The sequence below is a fragment of the Grammomys surdaster genome, unplaced genomic scaffold (assembly GCF_004785775.1).
Source record: "Grammomys surdaster isolate TR1022 unplaced genomic scaffold, NIH_TR_1.0 63, whole genome shotgun sequence".
Taxonomy (NCBI): domain Eukaryota; kingdom Metazoa; phylum Chordata; class Mammalia; order Rodentia; family Muridae; genus Grammomys; species Grammomys surdaster.
Window position 1 is genome coordinate 12681649 of NW_021604565.1, and position 24112 is coordinate 12705760.

At 38.9% G+C, this 24112-nt stretch overlaps 1 protein-coding gene across 1 annotated transcript in view; it reads left to right on the forward strand.

Moving 5' to 3' along the window:
- Vps13b (vacuolar protein sorting 13 homolog B) overlaps positions 1–24112 on the forward strand; it is a 585584-nt gene that overhangs the window by 400686 nt on the left and 160786 nt on the right. The window contains exon 34 of the mRNA XM_028767027.1: positions 13068–13205. Coding sequence (XP_028622860.1) covers positions 13068–13205 — 138 coding nt within the window. The remainder of the gene's footprint in view (positions 1–13067; positions 13206–24112) is intronic.

The following is a 24112-nucleotide window of genomic DNA, read 5'->3' on the forward strand; positions in this document are numbered from 1 at the left end:
AAGAAGAAGAAGAAGAAGAAGAAGAAGAAGAAGAAGAAGAAGAAGAAAACAGTCTGTATTACAGTCATGATTTCTACATATGAAATAAATAGTTTTTCTATAACTGTTTCTTCTCTATATGATTATGTGTTTGAACTTGATTTCTGTGACTTTATTCATTTTTAGGTTCTATGAGCCTCTTACTACTATAAATTGGGCTTTTGTTTTGCTTCTATTACATGTGAGGACTCAGAGACATCATTGTTCAAGTTTGTTTACACTGCTCTGTCTGCCCCAGTGTTACTTTTAATTCTGGCTCTTAAGACTTTCTCATCCTACATTGACCTGTATAATCAGAGAGTTTTTATTGACTTTTTCAGTGTTTGTTTCCCTGTTTGAAACTTAGATATTTCTATCCATTTTGAGTATGCGTGCCTTGGCCTTATGAAATATAATTGTAATAGCTACTTATACACTTAAAAGCCTTTGTCACTGTCATGATAGCACAGCCACCATCTTTCTTCATACACACATGCACACACATGTATACATACAGATACACACATGCACAGACATGTGTACATACAGATACACACAGATACACAAGCTCTCAACACAAAGCTAGGAAAAGACAGAGAAAAGGCTACAAAGTTTCCTTCCCAGTTCCTGAAACCAGGCCTTAATTCCCAGGAGTTTATGTTGTGGTTTTGAGTATCTCCTTCCCATCTCTGTTCAGGCATCTCAAGGATTACTGTCAAATAAAGTTATAAGAAAGAGAACAAAAACAAAGACAAAACAAACTCAAGAACTCACCCCTCAGTGAGTCGTATCTGTGAGCTTGGCACTCTTTCTCATTTGTATTGGTCATATTCATTTAGAGAGAGAGACTGAGAGACAGAGAATGAGAATGTTTAAAGTTATGAACAGGATGTGAGTTAGGTACAAATGAATTTATTCTTTTATGAATAGTACTAGAAATTCTGCAGTTTTAAAATAATGTTTTGCAGTCTAGTAGCTAGGGTCTAGTGTTGTGAAAATCGTACTATGTGATTTCCTGCAGAAATCATAGGATACCGTCTTTATATCTGTGATCATGGGTCACTTGAGTAGATGCTAATGAATAACTGTCAGCATCCTCCTAGATTCTCAGTGCCATACTACAGCTGCTGTCCAAATATGCAGAAGTAGCAGTGATGATTTCTCTAGTTCCTTAGAGCTTGTTTTCATGAAGATTCATGTGAAACTGTCTTTGTTGTCAATCTACCCTCCACAGGATATATGACATACATATTTGCATACAAACATATGTATGTATAATGTACATATGTACTTATATGTATATATACATAAAATATAAAATTTGTTAGATTCTAACCAGAATATGTAGCAAGTAAAATCTACTACTTAAGCACATCTAATTTATAAACTTAAAGTTGGATATAAATTATAACACATATTAATCATGTTATTAATAAAGAATAATTTCCAATTTGCATAACTTAGTGATCCCAAATTACACTAGCTATATCATTAAATATATGCAATACTATATTTTTATTTCCTTTCTCTAAAAACTGAAGTGTTATATTTAAAGACTTGATTTATTAGATTGAGTTGATTTTTGATAATTATAATAAACTTCAATTAATTTTCAATATAGTTCAAATAAATAATATGTTTGTAAGTTGTGTTTTTAAAGATTTTAATTATTAAAATTATATATTGAGAGCCTTTTTCATCTCTTTCTACCTGGAACAACCACTAGCAGAAATGAGGTCTCTGCCAATACCTTTATTTGTAGCAGCTGTAGTATTGGCAAGTCTCCTTTAAATAAAGATGTATGTAGTTGTTTTCAACATAATCATATTAGTTGTGTTTATAAATATTTTAAATGATATTTGTTTTGTTTAAGATAATGAAGTCCAGATTTTAAATTGCCTCATAACTTGACTATGTACCCTAAGGCAACTTCAAAATATCATTCTCCTTATTTGTTTGGGGATTTTGTTGTTTGCTTTTGAAGAAATGAGTGTGCCATCTGGTCCCTTGTGAATGAGTTCAGCCATTCTAAGGAAATTATACAACCCCATACCTCCTTAGTGCACAATCAGGCCAGGATCTTATTTCTCAGTAATATGTGCTAAGACATAACAAGCCAAATCAAAACAGCTCTTTTGCCCACTCAGAATTTCTGTACTAATAATAACTTTTCAAGTATCAGATAGATTAAAATAGAAAATTTAAAATTTATTGGAAATTATACTGAGAAAAACCAAAGTATGTTAGCATTTTGTTGGGTGGTAACGTCAAAGACACAATGTATGTAGCACTGGATATTTTTCTGTATTTTAAGGTGCTATAGGTATTAGGTAAGGTTCACTAAGAGACAGATATTGAGTTAGGGCCCAGTAGGAGCACTAGAATTACAGATAATCAGTACTGAGTTCTAATCCCCACTCTGCTTGTTATAGCCATGTATGGCTATAAGCAAATCTTACTTTCTCTAAGATTTAGTTTCTCTGTCTATGACATGGGAGTGATACTGGGAGCTGCTTCTTGGGGCTGTCAGGAGAAGCAGACAAGGTGTATATGCAGTCCTTAGTTCATTGTGTGGCACAGGCACAGAGCTTAATACATGTTAATGCTATTGTGGCTGCTTTTATTATTTTTGTTACTACCTTTAAGTCTATTCAAAATAGTAACTGTAATTCACTTAAAAATATTCATGTCTCAGTGTCATTAAAACTATTGTGCAACATGAAATGTTTCAATGACATCAGTTGGCTGGATTACCATTTCAATAGGACTGCAGAAAATGTGCCAAGGACATTTGAGTAAACTAATGTTGAAAAATCATAAACTAGTTTCTTACACCTCATAAATCACATCATGTTTTCATTGAGGCATTATGGCTTTATGAAAAGGATTGAATTACATGTGTCTTTAGAATATAAGGTTGTTAATGTCCCTGAAAGGACTTAAAATTAACTTGTGACTTTAGTATCATAAGGATCGCAACTAGATCTGAAAATGTAGCTTCTAGGAACATTTCTTGATGGTCTAACATGTAGTCACACTGGTTCACACACTTTGGCAAATAAGTCAATTGCTTAAATGCATCCCTCAAGTAGAAAGATAGTGAAAAGTATGTTTCTCATGACCCAACCACTGAGAAGACTTAGTTATATATGATGAAATATATTGAAAGAAAATCAGAAAACTTGACTTTTTATCTGATGCCCAGGCTCTTTCACACAGCAATTAGATTTTTGATGATTTAACTTCCTTATCTATAAAAACAATACAGTAATATCTGCTCTGTATACTTTTGTGCATTTTAATATTGCAGACATCTTTGATTAAAACAGATATTTACAGCTAGAATTAAGTTCATCTTCTTTGGATGTATAATTATCTTTTATTAAATAGGAGGGTAAGCACTTCTGTTAAATTGCACTGAATTTTACTCAAATGTTATCCTATAAAATATAACTCATGCTATAATTTAACATAAAATCAGCCACAGAAAATAAATATTTAGAAAAATATTTAGAAAGAGTAAAGCAAGGTAAAATGAAAAAGTCAAAAGAAATGCATTGAGTTATATTACACACACTGTTTCTGACACGTGTCATTAAGTAGAAAGATCCAACTTCCTTCCAGCAAGATGTGGAAGATTGAGTTCGAAATATAAGAACCAGTGTTGCCTTAGATTTTTCAAAACCTACTTTTAATAAGGTTTCTTAAATGCTTTAACCTCCTTCTGGCCCACCACCTATCAGAGGCAGTGGAAAAGAAAGGGTATTAGGATTGGGGGAAGTTGACCTGTTTAGAAATGGTTCTTTGGAGCAAATTCAATTAGCAGTTGAGTTCGCAGGAGTTAGCAGTGGCAGCTCGATCCACTCGCAAACACCATTCAGAAATCAACAATGGCAGGTCGATGTAGAAGAAACCACAAGGCTCTGCTGTATCATGTTTAGAAGTAGAGTCAGAATAGCAAACACAAATAAGCAGCGGTGGCATGACCCAGCAGAAACAGCCAGGCCTCTGCTACATTGGCACAAGTCAGCAGGAGTGACCAGGACCAGCAGGGACGCCAGGAGAAGTTCTCTACCATGCCTCTCTCAACAAAGTGAAGATCAGTGAAGATGAAGACATGAGACCAGTGAAGTTTTGCAATGCTAGCTATGCAAGCCAGTCCTATTTATACTTTCTCCAAACGTTACGAGGAATCCCACAGATCTTGCCTCGGCAAAACTCCATGTGGGTCTATATCAGCTGACATATCCAGAAACTTCCACTTCATTCTGCCAATCAGCCCAAGTCCAAGGAAGTGGCAAGAAGCTGCCAGAATACCACCAGAAGTTTTATTGGTGCATTTCTTTTTATAAAGTCATGACAAACAACGACCAGTAAGGAATGGCAAAACATACCAATATGATCCAGCATCGTATACTGTTTGTTGGGTTATATTCATATTTCTGCTTAACTTCATATATCCTTTCATACTTTTGCTGTAGCAAAACATTCTTTTACCTGTGTCTGCTTCAGGAAAACATTCTTTCACATGTCTGCTTTAGCAAGACATCCTCTCACCTGTGTGCCCCAGCAAAGCATCATATGACATAACTGACTTTCCAAAGAAACCAGAAGTTTCTAATTCAACCAGGGACACTTTGATCCTGTCTCTCCGTACACTCATTCTTGTAGAATACAGAAGACAGAGCATGAGCAGGAGATTGTTTGCCTGTCTGTGCAGATGCCTACAGAGGAAAATGAGCTGCAGCTCACTTAGGATGCAGTACAGTTCAGAATTAGATTCCTAGTTATTTTCTGTCCAGACATTGAATTATTTTGACATATGCTTAACCTCGATCCTTCACAATTTAATTTTCAGGTTATTATAAGCACCTCATAGACTACGTTTGATTCTGTGGCTTTTTAAAATTAACAAGGCTCATTATTTAAACTATAAATCATAAAAAAAAACAAATACAAAAGAGCATAAAAAGCTTACATATTATATATTTTTCTTTTTCATACCGAGTGGTCAGGAGATGCCTGGCCTCTCAGTAGCAGGAACTTGCACTCCATACACTGTGAAAGCCAGGTATAGCTGTGGCCTCACACTGGCCTCCCTTGGAACTTCACCATGTTCAGCTTCATAGAGCGATACATGGGTCCAATATATAGACCCTCTAAATATTTAGTTTTTATGTGTATGAGTGTTTTTGCCTTCATGTATGTATATGTACTACATGCATGTCTGGTGCTCATAGACTAGAAAAGGACAGCAGTTCTCTGGAACTTAAGTTTCAAACAGTTGTGAGCCACCATGTGGAATATGGAAACTACCCTGCTTCACTGAACAGCAGTGCTCTTAAATGCTGACCAATCTCTCCAGCCGTAGATGCATCCATTCTTGACTGGGCCGAAAAGATTCTGAGCAAAAAGATTATCTTTTCTCAAGAATTCAGAAAAGTGTGGCTGTGGGGTCCCTGGGTCTCCCCCAGAAAAAGAATCTTTTAAGTGTACCACAACTAATATCACATCTAAAGTATCTTATCATGCTGCACTTTGACTAGCTGTGAGATCTGCTTCATCTTCCTTAAAAAAAGAAATCTATGAAATTGAAACTTTGCTATACTCACTAACTTCTTTGTAATCCATGGTGGAGTCGTGTTTGGTTTCTTTGCATCCACCCAGACACTATTGTTTTTAGTTCAGAAAATTGAAAGCTTGGCTGTTTGACTTGAAGATTATTTACTTCCATGATTCATATGTAGGCCATATACTTAGGGGATGAATAGGTGGCAAAGTACTTTAGACTAAAAGACTAAAATAGTCATTTTAGTGTTCTATACCTTATCTCAAAGTCTTATTGTTTCAATGGATGTCAGGAAAAACAAACACAAATATTACTTGATAACAAACACACTTAACAAAATGCTTTTGGCAATTATAATCCTGTGTATGGCCTTAGCTGGTATTATAACCACCTTCTTCAACTACCCATTATGTATTTCCTCTATGCTCAGCAAGTACTTCAACCTGGAGGGACTAACCATAACCTCATTTTTGAAATGTCTGGGTCCTTTGTCATCCTACCTGTATTTGATTATTGCAGTTTCTCATTTATCTTAATGACAAAATTTAATAATACCAAGAGACACCCTAAAGGATCCCCTACATTCAAACATAATCTTGTCACTCTTGATTTAAAAAACATCAGTGGCTCTAATTGGCTCTGGGAAGTATCATGTCTAAACTCCCAGTTCAATGGGATGTTGGTTGTGACTCCCTGATAGAAGTACACCCTCCTCTTCTGTAAGCCAGTGAAGTGAAATGTCAGAAGAACATGATGCAGGTTTTTTTTTTTTTAACTTTTTCTAGTGAGTTGGTAGAGTTGATGGGGAGTAATATCATTCCCATTTCCAGTCATTTGATTCCTGGACCACTGAGTTTTGGCCATAGGAAAAGTATTATCATATGCTAGATACTGGTTTAAATCATATGCCAACTTCTGAAGAACTCTGGCCCAGCCCTACAAGCTTTGTCCACCTAATCTGGTGCAATAAATATGTTTATAAAGACCATTCAACCTTTCTATTAAAGCAGCTTCTTCGGGATAGTGGGTAAATGGTAAGACTAATTAATCCCATGGGCATGGGCCCACTGTCGCACTTCTGTTGGTGAAGTTAGTTTCTTAGTCAAAAACAATGCTGTGTGAAATATGATGATGTTGGACGAGGTACTCTCTAAGTCCATGGCTAGTAGTTTTGGCAGAAGTATTATATTCAGAAAGAAGCCCATCAATAACCATTGTAAGTATCTATCCTAGTGAGGGCAAAACATTGCCCTTTCTATGATGGAAGTGGTCCAACGAAGTTAGCTTGGAGGCCATTGACTGGTTACACTGTAAGATGATGCCGTACAGGGGATCCAGAGTTGATCTCTGCTGTTGGAAGATTTGGTGTTCATTAGAAGCCATAACCCCTCTTGATGAAATTTACATGGGACAAAGAGCATCTTCATGTTCTTTGCCTACACAGAGAGATCTATCTATCTCTTTTGCAAATATCTTTCTCACCAGTATTTCAATGTTAAATGTGTAAACACACATATGGCCATTTTTCCTTCCAAACAAATATATATGATCGTGTGCACCAAAATCCTATCCACTGTGAATAGTTCTCTCCCAGAAAGAGAATGTAACCTTTAGCTATCCATTTCTGAGTGATACCTGAATAATGTGAGAACCATCTGTAACCCATGCCCTAGCCTTCTTCCTTTCTCAGCCAGCCAATCATAAGACACATACCATGAAGCTATATGTGCATGTTTGGATACCAAAAGCATTGTAATAGGAGTAGGAACCACAGGTGCTTGGACAACTACTTCATGTAATTTGCTTGACAGAATCTAGATTCACCTACAAAACAAACTTCTACGCATGATTGCAATAATTTTAAGATAAATTAATTTTGGTGTGGGCCCATTAGGGAATGTCTACATAAGATTAGTAAAGATGGAAAGTGATCCCTGACTATGGACAGTATCATCCGTTGAAGTAGGGTCCTGAGCTGAATGAGAAGGGTAGTGTGGCCTGAGCATGAGGAGCATTGATCGCTGCCTCTGACCAGCTGCCTCAAGCTCCTGCCGCCTGGAATTGTTTGCCTCGATGTATTTCACCCTAGAACTGGGAGCCAAAATAACCGTTCCCCAAGTTGTTTTTTCTTGGGGCATTCTGTCACAAGGAGGAAAATAACAGATGCAGGTGTCCTGAGACAGTTGCAGCAATGGAATCAAAACATTTTGTGACTCTTGTTTCTTGTATCTACCATAACAGAAAATGTTGCCTGGAACTACCAGAGAAAATAACTGCTAGACTAATTTCCCCCTCCCTTTGTAGCAACAGGACCAGTACTAATAGCACTGGTGACAGCCACCATTTAGAGAGAAGAAGTGAGAGGAGGGTACAGGCGATACTGCATTTGAGTTCCACTGTAGACCTTTCTATAACACTAACTTTGAAATAAATGAATTTTTATGTTGCTTGGCTTTTTAAAATTCAAAATTCATTACTCATAAAATGTACTAAGGGACTGGAAGAAATAGTTGATCCATTAAAAGTACTTGCTGCTCTTCCAGAGGATCAGAGTTCTGTTTCCAGTGCCCACATCAGACAGCTGTAACTACAGCTCTGTGAGGTCCAGTGCCTTCTTTCAGTTTCCACAGGCATGTATACACACATATAAAGAAGTTAAGTAAGAGGTAGGTGGGTGGGTACATGAATGGACATGTTAAGTTTCTGTCTCTGATGGGTAGCATTTAAAAGCACCTACCATATAATACCTGGATTTCATCAACTGTTTAATGCCATGTCATTCTCAAAGGAGGAAACACCACCAAGATCTGTGGCAAAAAGAAACATGTTTTCTTTTAAGAGCTTTGTAAAAATTCAACTTTGTTATGACAGAAATATAACTTCCATCCTCTGGTGGAACAAAGCAGAATAACTAGCAAAGCCTTTAAAACAGTATTTAGTGTTTTATGTGAGCTTGGCAAGCAAATTTTTTATAAGTAGGAGATTTCAAAGAACTTTTGGATATCTATTTCTCCATCTATTTTGAATTGTCTTATGTTGTAATTCATACAATCTAAATATTAACCAAAAATATTTTCATCATGACTATTAGCAATTAAAAATAACACCAGCACTTTCCAAGATGGCTGTCCTCAGGTTTAGTGGGAACATTTCTAGTAAGCTAAGGAAGTAAAAGTTTCTTTGAAGGAATATAAAGCCATCTTCCAGCACAGACAAGCCTCATGTTCAACCTTCTGAGGGCCATGGTTCTGATAAACCTGTGGCTGGCTTTTGAGACTTTCATACGTATTGAAAGGAGGCCTTCTGGATTGTTCTCTTTAGATATTTTAGAATGATAGAGTAAAGGATTTTCTTTTGCAAGTTTTCCCAAAAGGAAAGTAAATATTACAAGTTTGTCGCTCTCTGAAGTGAGTTCTCATCAGGAATAGACAAGTGCATGCGAACAGTTAGTCACATTTCTTTCCCATTTCCCACCCACAGTTTCTCATAAAGAACAACTTTCTCTGCTTTTTTAGGCTTAGCAACAAGAGTTAAATGCAGCCATCAACACCAGCAGTTCATCCATTTGAGAGCTCCCAGTACTTGAGTAACTAAGTGTTTCCTACATATGTAGCAGCCTGAGGGGAGCCTCCACTGTGAAACAGCTGTCTCTGACTGTCACTGTGTTTATATGATCTTTACAAGCTCCTTTAATCTTAGCTCATCGGCTGCTTCCCCAGGTATATGAACCCTGAAGAATGTGTAATGCACATCTCAGTCAGTCCTGATGAGACAACTTAGGAGAAACTAAATTGAAGACAGCACTCGGAATGTCTAGACCTCTTCTTCATCATGTAGTCATTAGAGCATGAGCTGACTTCAGAGTTAGACACTGCTCAAGAATTCAGATACCTTTTGGCTAAGGCTCAGAGAGGACACAGCTCGAGTCCTATTCCACGTTCAGCAGCCGTCAGCTCTAAACATACATGCTTTGGATATTTCTAAGTTCCCTTATTCTGCCAACCTTATAAGTCCATGAACACTTTTAAACCCGGTTATACAAATATTTTGTTAAGAAGTATTTCCTAGATTTTTATAGTTGCTTTAATTTCTAATTCAGGCTCTGCGCTTACTCTGCCTCGTTGGCTCACATCTCCCCTGCCTACTTAGAACCCTGGGATTGCCCAGAGCTGGTTGCTTGCCAGGATTTAAGATGGCTAGACCCTCCACCTTCTGTCCTTAGAGGCACTGCAGCAAACCTTCCCAGCCTGGAAAACATGCAGACACATTTTCAGAACTAGCTTTCCTTTTCCAGTTCTGTTACCTTTTAAACTTCTTTGGTAAAGAATTTAATTTTGTCCTCCATCCTGAATAACTTATAGTTCCTTGTATCAGCATGTGCTTAAGCTTGTCTCACAAACAAGCATCTTCTAGTACAATCAATCAACCAATCAATCAATCAATAAATCAAATTAATAAATAGCCAGGTATGCAGTGTTGTGGTGAGTGCCTCTAATCCCAGCAGCCAGGAGGCAGAGCCAGACTGATCAGGCCAGTCTGCTCTTCCTAGTAAGTTCTTGGATAGGCCACGCTACGACTGTCTGAGGAGAGAAGGGAAAATTATGTTTGCATGCGGGAGGGGACCATATTTGTATTTACTAACCCTGTTTCCTGTTGCTCTGATTTATTAACCGAGACATGTACTGTGAGGTTTTCTATAGTGGTGTGTGAAGTGTACAACTCTGTTGTTTGTAGCAGTGGCATAGTGTCTGTAGTGTTATCATAACTTAATCTTTCCTTCAAGCAGATATTTATTTTTCCCTGAATTTTTATTGCTTCAGATTATCATGGAGTCAACTTCCTTGAATATTAATCTATGTGTTTTTAAATGTTTCTTTAAAAGTTTAGAGAACTATGTATGTCACATCTGATTAAAGATTTGATTTAAAATTCTCTGGGGTCTCCCCTGTCTATACAAAACCATTGCATGTTCAGTCACATCTACCACACGTGGGGGTAGCCATCTCCCCTCCATCCCCCACCCTTAACATATTAATGATCTTTGTCTACTTCAGTTAATGAAGATTTGTATCCCTTGTTTTATCTCATCAATCTCGGTGGACAGTAAAGGTGCATAGACCTGCCTGCTTGTCTTAAGTGCTCGTCAGAATAATTAAACAGTGAAGATTTAAGAAGGAAACCAGATTCATAATTCCCTAAAAATACATATTTGAAAGTTAATCTTTAAATGATATATGCATACACAAAGCATTTTGATGTGGTTGAAAGACAGCTAGCATACTAAGAGCAAGCATTGGTTCCTAGAAGTCAGTTAGAAAAGAACCCTGTAGAGAAATGAAAAACTGATTTTCAGTAGGTGTAAATATGTATACATGTATCCATTTGGAGGAAATAAATTTCTAAATTTAGTTTTCTGTCTCAGATGATTTCACATTTAAAAACCTCCACAAAGGCCTCAAGTATTAGAGGAGGGAATGCCTCCTCCCAGACCATGAAAACTGGCATTCGGTTGTCCTGGTGTTGACCCAGCTTAGTCCATGAAGATTTCTACTTGAAGTTCTGATTGATGACTGCTGAGACCTGACACACATCAGGTTTCTATGAGTCTCAGTGGTTCTGTTCAGGGTACCTATACTGTCTGCTCACTTTCCAGGTATGGATGCCATCTCTCCTGTCACTGTTGCATGTGTTAGAAACTTCTTGTCAGTCTTGATTGTGATTTAGGTGTTAATGTATTACATTCTCGCCATCTATATTGTCCTGCCACTCAGAATCCTGACTTCTAGAAAGCATAGAAAATGGACTGCAGATTTTAGATGCCATAAGTACAATAAGCATTGAGCTTCCTGCCAACTGGGCAGTGCACCTCTGCTGCCTATGAGTTGTTTTCTTCCACGTTGTTCTATACCTTGGATTCGTGTTTCATCAGCAATTTCATAGATTTCCACTCATCGTCAGTCTGTTACTTTCATCTATTAGCTCATTATATTCACTGCTTGATGATTTCTTCTTCAAAGTGAAAAATGTCTACTTATGTGGATCAATCAGGAATTATTTCCTTGATAAGATCACTTTTGATGATGTATAGAGAGGTGGTACTCTGAAAAGACATACTCAGGTCTTGGTAGCTTGCATGGCTTCTGCAAACCGACTTGAGTCTTCCAGCATCAGAAGGTTATCATGTTTTCACAAGAGCTGGCTGTTGTATTTGAAAGAGAGAATAATGTTTTGTTACTGTAGAGGGGCCTACTCTGCATATCCCACTACTTTAAAGTCACCAGTCAGAAGAGGGAAGCATCCACCAGCTTAGTGTTTGATCTTTACCGCATACCCTGAACGTCACAACCAATCGCTTTCAGTATTTGCTTTGAAATAACATAAAGGTTCATATGTGCCAAATTTTATAAGGATCACATGATAAGGTCAAGAAACACAAATTCCAAGGCAGAATTTATATGCCCAGTTCACATATGACAGTAATACTATATAACCATATGTTGAATATAATATACTGTATGTAAATGCTATTCTTGAAAGTAAGCCAATCAGTAAAGCCTAAAATAAATACTGCTTTAGTAACACATTTCAGATAGTCTGAAAATCGGATCGATGGGTTCTATTGCAAGAACATCCCTAATAAAATGGCATTTAAAGTACATTAAAACACAGGGAATAAAGCATTCATGAAACTGAAGGAAAAACTGGATATTGAGATTTTTTTAAACCTATTGCTTTATATGCCAACATACAGCATTTGTTTTTATTTAAAGTTATATGAATAAAAAACTATAGTTTTCCAAACCTTTAAAAGCAAGTTCTTTGACGCTAATATAATCCAAATTATTCTTAAAAGATACATAATGTTACACAGAAAAACTTTGAAATAAATAGTATAAAATCAAAAAATGTCAAAATAGAAAAAAGCCTGAAGTTCTATTCATAATTCAAACAAGTAAAAGATTGACCAAACTTTATCATTCAAGAAGATTGTGGAAAGCTACTGACAACAACTTCAAAAACTTAGCAGTAAAAACTGATTGTAGTTTCAGAAGAACTATGAAACAGATCAGGTTAACCCTGGAGTTCTAATCCACTGCATCTTTTGAATATGTACGAGCCTTGAGCCTCTCTTCTAAGCTAACAAGCTTGCCTCTTTCTTCCCTTTGTTTCTAGTATTGTGTGTAAAGCTGATCCAACCATTAAACTGTTAGTGCCCAGCAGCTCAGCATTCAGGCCTTACCTTCACACAAAAACAGTGTGGCTTAATTTGAAATTACTCTGGTCTAGTTCTGGTTTACCTTCCAATCTTGAACACTTGTTAGATACATATGTATACGTATGGATATGCTACATGTGTACAGTTAAAGGGAGTAATGACGTCTGCATAAAATAGTTTAACTTGTTTATCCACACAGATTCATGTAACAGACTGAGATGTTTGTGGTGTGATCAGTGTTTTTCATTTCATTTCGTTACTTAGATCCTGGGAAGACTCTGCCTGAAGCTTCTGACTATAACATCGTGTGGCTGCAGACAGTGCCTGGAGAGACAGACAGTAAAAGTGGGATCCCACCTTCTCTCGTCACACTACACATTAAAGACTTTCTTAATGGACCAGGTATGGAATCATAATCGAGCCCCTCTTCCCTGTGTGAACATAGAAACATACCTATCACATCTATCAGTAAGGTTGACTCCCTTGGCACACAATGAATAGTTGGCCTGTTTTCCAGAAGTGTACTTTCTTTAAAAAAGTGTCCATCCTAAAGATGGGAAAGCAAATGTGACTTTGAGTGAGCAGCTATGTCCGCACTGACAGAAAGTGCCTACCTGTTAAGGAATAGCTGTCTGGAAACTGAAGACCTTGTGCACTGTTGTTGCTTTTCTCTTAATCATCTGTGTGCTCTTAAAGGAATTGTTGACATTTTCTCTTCAGTTTTCTTACTGTTTATGAATGGATGAGATCATATAAAAAGGAGCATGCGTAGATAAGCCCACTTACTTCAAGTGCATCAAGGGTTTTGAGATACAGTGAGCATGCAGTTTTAGATAGCTTAATATCAAATCTTCACATTCTTCTAAAGAGTCAAGTTTTAGCTACTGTTACTCTCCCTTTCTATAAATAAGAAGACTAAGACTGAAACATGAAGAAAATTAGCTGAAGTTGCAGGGGTAGATGAGCCATTCAAACAGTAGGTCTCATGACTCTGAAGAGTTAATCATCCATTGGCCAAGGCTAATCTTGCTCTCTCTTGTTCTGACCTCCTTGGTGTGGTCTTTACTATTTGCTTGCTAGAACTGACTGTATTTAATTTCAGTTTTGTTATACTCACAGTGCTTCAGAATGGATTCATTGCCAAAGGACTATTGCTTTTGCCATAAGAATTTTAAAACAATGACATCAGACTGTCCTTAAATCTCCAGTAACAATTAAAAGGGGGGGAGTTTTGATAAGAGACACTACCCCTATAGAGACCATGCTGAATGTGTGTGCTGTGGCCTGTCAATCATTTCTGCATAATGGTAGCTAAAGAAGAAAGCCAGTCCTAATATCTGAACTGAGGTGACCCTGGAACTGCCTGGCTGGTTTCATGGTCCCAGTTCTGCAGCACATCTCTCCAGTGCTAGTGTGAAGAACTGATTGTGTTCATAGTAAATGTGTAGATGTGATTTTAGGAACTGACAAGAAAAGGAAAAGCTCGTGGCTGGTGAAAGCCTTTGAAGGCACTGGGCTGCAGGAGTGTGAATTCCATTTCCTAGTAAATGAGAAATACCGAATTTTATTGAATCCAAACACAATCAGTTGTAGGGGAAAACATAACATTTTATGTCCCACTAAGGAGAAAGTAAAGAACATCTGCCATTGAACCTGTGGTGCCTGTGTCCCCTTATTTCAGCAGTTGCTGGGTATTTCCTGATTACAGAGCTGTTCCCTGTGAAGGCCCAATGTGTTAGTGTAGAGAAGGTAACATGAGACCAGCGGCTAGAGCAGAAACAGGCGTTTGGGGTTACTTCTTGCTTCTCACTTATGCTCAGGTTCCCTCTTAGGCCGCCTTTCAGTCTTACCTTACAATTCAGGTTATTGATTTGTTTGTCAAAGTAATAGGATCTTTGAGTCAGTGGTAGATTGCACCATATTTGCAAGACAACCAGGTACATTTAATTTTCAAGAGATGTGCCGTTGTATGAGTGAATTGTTACATGGTCATAGCTCTAGCATTTAATAAGACAACATAGTAAAACCATAAACATACTAAGTGACTTTAAAGTATACTTGTGTTTATCTTAAGGTACTTTCAAAAGTCAGAAATGGATATATATCATTTCTGATTTCATAGTTTAAAATAATAGTGATAATGTATTTGGATATTCAAACTTTTAAGATATTGAATTGATGTAATTATTCCAACCATATTTCTTAAGTTTGAGTTTGTAGCTTAAGCATCTCTGCAGATGGTGGGTTTGTTTTGTTTGTTTGTTTGTTTGTTTTGTTTTTGTTCTGAGGTATGGCTGAAAGTTTATATTTCTAATACACTACAGGTGCAGTGAGTAGTAGTCTAGACATGGCATCTTTTGTAGCAAAGTGCTTTTGTTTTCTTTTGTCTTTTACATTTATTTATTTGTGTGTCTGTGTGCACATGTGTATTACAGTATACTTGTGGAGGTCACCAGACAACATGCAGGAATTGGTTTTGGTCTTAGAAATGGAACTCAAGTTGTCAGTCTTGGAGACTTGGCAGTGAGTGCTTTCACTCTGCCTTAAATCGTCTTGCTGGCCCAGGGAGATTTTCTATGCCTGAGTAGAATTCTTTTTAGACTTCTGTGTAAACGCACATTACTTCCTACCACAGGCACTTGTTTCCAAATGGACAGACACCACGTTTTCAGAGAAGAGAATTACAAAGGAAGAGGAACAAGCTCTAGCTTGCTTATTTTATTGTGGAAATCATTGAACATTGGTTAATTTCCTTACACTCTAAAGCATCTTTGTCAAAAGTCCATTAATTGATTGATTGATTGATTGATTGATTGATCTGTTTGTCTATCTTGTATTAAGAGAAGCTTAGTTGGAATCGTTTGTCAGGTCTGTGACATTCCTTTTAAAACACTAGCCTAACAACTGAACTGCTTCACAATTTACTGAGACAAAGTCTTCTTGTAGTAGACAATGACAGCTCCAGCTCACGTTTAGGTAGTAATCCGTTGAAGTATATCTTTCATTGTCTCGCCCATTTGTCTCATTACAATTAAGAGTTCATGAAAGCTGTAGCAAGTAGTAGGATTCATTGAAAGAAAGTCACAAGGCGCTTTAAAAATCTTTACACATATAAAGAATGTATTGTGTAGTACATACTGGCAGCTCAATAAAGTTATAGGGTTTGGGGTTTTGTTTTACTGTTATTAGGTAGTAGATGCTAAGAGGATGAAGATTTGCACTAGGACTAGGTGACAGCTGCAGTTTACAGTGTCCTCCACTACCATTTCTTCGCTTTGAAAGAAGTAGCATCACAGATAAGACCAAGTAAAGCAAATAATACTTCTAATTTTATTGGCAACATCAGTGTTAGCATTAAAATCTTTTTGCAGTTAGGTTTTTCAGTCTGTGTACACATCAGTCATTACCAAAGAATGCCTTCCTACTACATCTCTAAACTGTGTCTTTCTATTTTCTTTTTGCTTGTTTTCTGGGCTGGGTTATGGTAACAGTAAAAATTAGGGTCCTGAAATGTAGAGGGCCTTGATTGTAAGTGCCTACCCTGTAAATTCCCTCAAAGGATATGAACATAGTTGCTCTTGGATTTAGCCTTTCAGATCCATTTTGAGGCTTGTTTTCTCTCAATAAGATGGCTGTAGTTTAGCCAGTACTGTCCTTTAGCATTTAAAATTGTAAAAAATGATCCTGAGTTGTGAGTATCCCTTTATTTTTGTGGGTTCTTTTAATAGTACCTTAGGCATGTGATAGATCCTGTCCTCCATATCACAAGCTCCTTGAAGGTCTTCCCAAGTCCCACCTCCTTCCTCAGAGGCAAACAATACCCATTAACCAGGTCAGTGGCTTGGAGAAACCCATGAAACGGCAGCTTCCACAAGCTCCGGAACGGTATTTCCAGCAGGTGAGAGATTAGTTGGAACAAATTGGAGCTATTGCAGTTCAGCTCTCCTGGTTTCTTTCAACCTGTTTTTAAAATGTCGTCATTTTAATACACAATCTAAGCCCGGCGGAACAGTCCACAGCAGGTTAATTTGAATCGTATGATGTGTCACTGCCCTCCGCTGACATGAGCTCTATTCCATGTGTGAAGCCATAATAAATCCATTCCCAACCGAGGAAAATTCCCTGTGAGAAGGTGAACTAATCCAGGCCTCACGCTGGCATGTTAGCCCCTATAATTGAAAGCAGGGCCACCTGTTCCCAGGACAGTTGGCCTACAGAGAAAAAAAATAGTGTTAAATCAGATAGTTCTTCTATTGAAAAGCCACTCATTGTTGCAAACTCCCACTCAGCTGTGGAGTGTTCACTGTGACATCACATACAAACGTAGGAATGTGCTCATGTGAGCGCAGTTCATAGTTTGTTAGCCATAGCCATTCTTAACTTTGAAATGATTTTTTTTTTAATTTAACCAGAGCTGACATGTGAGCAGACCTGGTAAGGATGCAGACTTTTCTTATTAACTCAAGGTCATTTGTAAAGACATGTGGCTCCCTGGGATTTTTTTTTTCCACTGATCTTTTGTAGAAAAATTTCTGAACCATTGTCACTTCAGCCATAACATGACATCTAAGTGACAACAAAGAACAAAGTGTCACATGGGACACAGTCCCTGAGTAGTTCTGGTTTATTATGCATTGATAATTAGCATACCTCATTCATCATATCCTTGAAGTAAGGAGACTCTATCAGAAGACACAGGTTCTCAAGTGGTTGCCTTTCTTGTACATTGTGTTACAGTAGAAACAGCTACTGCGGCCTTTGCCTTCTAAAAGACTTTCTTGTTGAGTTTTTTCCTGTATAACATGGTCATTAATTTTCCCATCTAGTTTTCAGTTTTTCTCACTCCGTGTGTGTGTGTGTGTGTGTGTGTGTGTGTGTGTCTGCATGCCTTTACTTGTTTTTAACCCTATTTTTCTTCCTCTTCCTCTTCCTCCTCCTCTCCTCCCTTTCTTTGTTCCTCCTTCCTCTTTCCTCCTCCTTTGTTCTTTCATTTCTTTTTCCACCTCCTTCCTTCCTTCCTTCCTCCTTTTTCCTCCTCCTCCTCTTCTTCCTTCTCTCATACATTACATCTGGACCACAATTTCTCCTCTCTCCACTTCTCCCAGTTCCCTCTACCTCTCCCCTCCTCACAGGGATGTCAACCAAATATGGCATAACAAGGTACACTAAGACTAGTCACAAACCTTCATATCAAGGCTGGATCAGGCAACCCAATAGGAGGAAAAGGGCCCCACGAGTAGGCTCAAGAGTCTAATACACCCTCACTCCCACTGTTAGGATTTCCACAAGAACACCAAGTGTCACACCCTAACATGTATGCAGAGGACCCAGCTCAGATTCATGCAGGTTCTGTGATTGTTGCTTCAGTCTCTGTGAGCCCTTATGAGCCCTGCTTAGTTAATTCTGTGGACTATATTCTCCTCATGTCCTTGGCCCCTCTGCCTCCTATAATTCTTCTTCCCCCATCATCCACTGAGCTCCCCCTGAGCACCACCTAATGTTTGATATGGATCTCTGTATCTGTTCCCTTCAGTTGCTGGATAAAGCCACCCTACTGATGGCTGGGCTAGGCACTGATCTATTTGTATAGCAGAATATAATTAAGAATCATTTCATTGACTTTTTTGAGTTAGTATCAGGTGTGTGCTCCCTCTCACAGCACCAACTTCAAGTATGACCAGTCTTGGTTGGCCACTCCCACAAGTTCTATGACACCATTACCCAAGCACATCTTCCAGACAGGACAGATTGTAGTTTGGAGGTTTTATGGCTGGATTGGTGTCCCAATCCCGCCACAGGAAGGAAGCCTTGCCTAACTATAGAAGACAGTCAGTTCAGGCTCCATAGTCCCCATTACTAGGAGTCCTAGCTAAGGTCACCCACATAGATTCCAGGGAGTTTCCACTGCTCTAGGTTTCCATATTAACCCCCTAATACTCTCCAATTCCAGTTGTTTCTCCCAGTACATTCCTGCCACCTCCCATCCTACCTCCCCTAGCCCCACTTGGTCCCTCCTGTTCTCATCCCCACCAGCCCCGAGTCCAGCTTCACAGTATGTTCTAGTTCTCCTTCCCAGGGAGATCCATACATTCCCCCCGTGAGCCTTCTTTGTTACTCAGTCTCTCGGGGTCTGAAGATTGTAGCATGAGTTTCCTTTTTAGGCTCACAATCAAAAACCATAATCCTGTTTCTCATACTATCTTCTATAAAGTGGTTTTGCTAGCTTTAATAATTTTATTTGCTGGTTTTAAAAACTTCCTAAACATCCTAAACTATTCCACTTCTGCAGACCCATTTGATTTGAATTAATATGTGTACTTAAGTTCCTTTTTTTTTTTTTTCCTTTTTCGAGACAGGGTTTCTCTGTCTAGCCCTGGTGTCCTGGAACTCACTCTGTAGACCAGGCTGGCCTCGAACTCAGAAATCCACCTGCCTCTGCCTCCCAAGTGCTGGGATTAAAGGTGTGTGCCACTACCGCCCAGCACTTAAGTTTTTTAAAGTAGTAAGATAGCACCTAGGGACAATAATGCACCATTCAGATAGATTTTATATGGATGTAAAGTAGAAAGTTTAAGGTTTAAATCCAAAATGTGTGTGTGTGTGTGTGTGTGTGTGTGTGTGTGTGTGTGTATGTGTATCCAATATATGTATGTATAAATATATTGTGTTTATATAAATATATATATTTATATGAATATGCTTATATGTATAAATATATGTATGTATAAATATATGTGTATATGAATATATGTGGATATATAATGTAAATGTTTATATGTATAAACATACATGTATACATATATAAAAATATATGTGTGTATGTGTATGAATATATTTGTATGTATAAGTATTCATTTAAATACACATAACTATGTGTGTATAGATATGTGTATATCATATTTGAGCTTTCTTAGTGGAGTTCTACTCTTAAGTTCTGCTGTTGCTAAACCCATCACTCAGTGAGAGCTGATTCAGAGACATTGTAACTTGATGGATATACAGTGTAAGTAAGATATCTGTTGAGAACTCCTAGCACCCCAGCACTGTGGTGGTCCAGAAGAATCAGGAATTGGAGATCACTCTCAACTATGAGGATTTGTCTCTTTTTCTTGCTTTTGCCCTGGTACTTACTTCAAAAGGCCCTTTCTTCAGTGTCTGGGCCCCAGCCTTGGTTTGATTTAGTTTATTGCTGCTGTAGTGCTCACATGTACATTTCAGAAACAAAACCAGTTAATAAAACCCTAAGAGCCTTAATCTTTCCATTGTCTGAGCCTATGGGTTCCAGTTTTCAGTTTCAGCATATTATCATGGCTTATTTTCTCCATGATTTCTCAGAACAAAGCTGTAAACATGATGTTAAGCTGCCAGTCAAGGAAAGACCAACGATCTCAAAACAGGAAAACTTTTATTATTATTTTACCCTTAGTTTTTCAAATGTAATTCCTAGTTTTGGAAGAAATGTAAAAAGTAGATGAGGCCTAGATTTGTTTCATGTGTTTGTTCGATGCAGGGTCTCATTGTGTAGCCCTGCTGATCTGGAGCTCACTAAATGTAGTCCAGGCTGGCCTTGAAATCAGAGACCCAACTGCCTCTGCCTCCCGAGTGCTGAGCTGCCTTATCTGCAAAAATGGGCGATTTTTAACAAGAGAGATTCATTTTTCAAAGCTGTGTCCGCGCATGCATTGTCCGCTGTCTACTTCCACCCCCTACTGCCCCCACATACTACCATCTCAACTTCATGTCACTCATGTCACTCATGTCCCAAGAGGGCAGCAGCTTAGAACGGCCCAGTGGGCACAGGCAGCCTGCCAGTGTTCCTGCCAAAGGAAACGTGAATCTCCCCAGAAACCATCAACTGCCATTCACTCCTTAGTGGGGAGTGTGAGCATTGGGAGCCTCTCCCCACTTCATGCTAGAATGTTCACTCTTGATAATGTAGAGGTCTTGTCTAGGTGATGAGCAGTGGCAAGTCCCTGTGGAATAGCCATGTGTGGAGGTCAGTGTGTCACAGTGCTCCTTCCCACCCTCTCACGTGTACACTCTTTCACCACTCCCTCTTTTCTTAATGTCTCTGAGGCAGGGGAAGGCTTGACAGATGCTCTAGTCTGTGGCTGAGCATTCACAGTGGCTTAATTTCAGCAAGTGGAACAGTGATGCCTCCCTGCATTAACCACTACTCTCTTCAGTAAGAAGCTTCACTAACCAAGTTGAGAGCAGCAAAAATCTATAGATATAAACATAAATATTTAGAAGAAAGTTTGACAATATGGCCATTTAGCAAAACCACATAAATAGTTTCTCTCGTAGTGCCTAGGACTTCCCTAGCAATGATTTGTTTGTTCATTTTGTTTTGTTTTTATTTTTGTTTACCATGTTTGTAGTATCAGGCATTCTGTCCTCTAAAGCAGATATCAGATCTAATCAAGAGTTTATTATTCCCATAAACAGTCTTTGACTACTGTACCAGTTTTGATGATGGGTTGTTGTAGTCCACAGGGTCTATCCTGGGTAAGACCACTAGTGTCTTTTCTCCTCCAGCAACCAGGAGAGCACTCTAGAGCTTATGAAAACTAACCTGCAGGGATACAGTTTTCTAATCAGTTCACAATTGATTTTTCTGGGTCCTGCAACAGAAGTGTTGGTGTCTTTAGAAATAGGATCTTATCATCTAGTTATGATGGGCAGCGAAGGCCTCCCTGATGAATGCATTTTGGAAGGGGACTAGTATTTACAGGTAAGAGGAAAGAAAAGAAGGGAAATACTGGGGTCAGAAAGGTTTACACCGATTATAGTGATGGGGAAAGGCAGAGAAGGGGAAGGGTTAACCAGAATTGTGCATATGTACTTGAAGAAACAAAGTGACTTTTAAGCAAACCTTTTACCCTTTTATTTCAAGAAATTGCTTTTAGTACCAAATTTTCCTGTATAGAATCAGTGATGTACATGAGAGGGAAGGAGTATAAATCCTCTTTGAAAGGTTCACAGTGGTTCTCTGCTTAAGTGGCTCAGTAATAGGACCTCAAAGGTGCACACACTGCTTGTGGGGACAGTGAGGTAATACCCAGCAGCAATGACATCAGCGTGGGGCAGTCATTGTGTCAGAATTTATTTCCCTTTGAAAGAGAATGAGAGGCTAGGCACATGGCAGAGGCCAGGGAGGAAGATAAACAGGAACCAGCTTCTAACTTCTGCTTTCATGGCTCTCTGTCTGCAGCTTCTCAGGGCACAGTCTGAGTCTTCTTACCTCTGTACAGAAACCTCAGCTGCATCTTTTATATGAACGACTTATAATGTCCCACCACCACCGTAGTTTTGACTTATTACCCAATTCTAAGACTGCCTCTCTATCTGCCTAATGAGTATGTTTCAGTAATAGAACATACTCTCTTCAACTCAAGCCATTGTTCTCTCTTCCTCTTGTTTTTTCCCTTCCCTTCCTGTGCTGAGATTTCTTTAAAACTCCTAATGCTGAGGACATCATTCCTGTGTCCTCTCACCACTGAGTTGTCACCTCTCATACATTCTTCTTTTATTCAAGTCCTTTGAAGCGGCCTACACTACGCTCACTGCTTCCCTGTGCTGACTTGCACTGTGTGCCCTCCTTGGCAGCTTCAGAGCAGGCTGCCTCTGAATCTCCCTTGCTTCACATTTCCTCTCTTTGTCCTAGATCAGCCTCTCCAGCCCAGTTCAGGAAGCTTGACCTCCTTCCACTTCCCTCTGTTTTTCAATCAAACCTCGCCTCTCCCTCCCCTCTTGCCCCTTCCTCTGTGGTTTCCTATATAAATTGTATTTTGTTTGTTTACTATTTAATATGATTCCTGTTTGTTTAAGTGAGCGGGTTGTAGGAGCTCTTGTGATAGTGTGTTCAGGATGCAAATGTTACCTAAAGAGCTCTCTGTAGATGTCTGCAGTCACCAGTCCTCAATGCCTACATTCTTGAGAGGTTGTAAATACCAGTTTCCTAGTTCTTGCATTTCTGTTTGATATATTTATTAGCTGTCATAGTGTTGTAAAAAGAAATAGTCTCTTACCTACTGTTTGGTTACTCTGTAGTATCTGTCATTAAAGAAAAGCAGAATAATTTATTCTCCTTACTTATCCACTTCAAAAGTACCTCTCTTATGACCAATTTGATGGCATTACATGGTATTAATTTAAACCTACTCCTTTTAATGATATTCAGATCATCACATCATTTGATAGTAGGAGCCTTTCCTGATGTTTTGAATCCTGATGCTCACTCTCTCAGGGATCCCTGCTTTTGTCTCCCTTTGTGCTCTTAATTCCACCCGCCCACCCCAACAACCCTGTCCATTGAAGTCTACTTGTTTCCTCTTGGTTCTGGGCCCTGGCCTGTGCACTCACTCTGATCCCAGTGACTCTGCCCTGGCCTGTGCACTCACTCTGATCCCAGTGACTCTGCCCTGGCCTGTGCAATTGACTTCCTAGTGACTGCTCTTTTTTCACAAGCAGCTTGATAACAGAAACTTCACCGAGTTTACCTCAAAGCAATGGCTCTCTCCAGAAGCTCTATGCATTATTTCTAAGGATACATATATATCACCATTGAGAAGAGCAAAAGAAACAAGACATAGGCACCAAAGAAACTGCAAACATTCCGGAATATGTTTACCCCCAGATTAGTTTCTTTTCTTACAACAGTCACAGAACCCCTGGCACTGACAGATCAGTTCAGGAAGGAGAAGTTTACCCTTGACAGATGGTCAGGGCATGTGGTGTGTCTGGCCAGGCTGGCTTGACAGCAGGAGCACCAGGAGTCTGTGGTAATGGGAGTCTCTGACTTTCTCTTCCCCTCTCTTATTCCCTGCAAACCCCATCCCCCACCCTGTCCATGGGGAGTGCTGCTGGCATCTACAGCAGTTCTCCACACACATTCTTCTCACCCTTCAGTTAAACCTGCCCAGAAACACCCTCATGGACTCTCCCCAGAGTGTACATCAGTAGGCCTCCAGTCAGACTGACAACCCAAATTAACAATCACCCAAATTGACAGTCAACAATAGGTTGTTAGTATTCTGTCTAAACTCCACCTCCACAGTTCCCTTCCCCCTCTCTCCACATGGCCATGGCTGACCTCTACTCCTCTACCTCTCTGCTCTCTCTCTCTCTCTCTCTCTCTCTCTCTCTCTCTCTCTCTCTCTCTCTCTCCTCTTCACCCTAAATAAACCCCCCTTTGTGGAACTTTTTGGTCTGGTGTTATCTGTCTAAGGTACGGGTGAAAATCTAACAATGGTGCTGAAACCCAGGACCAGTGATAGATAATGATGTAATGATGGACCAATGATGGA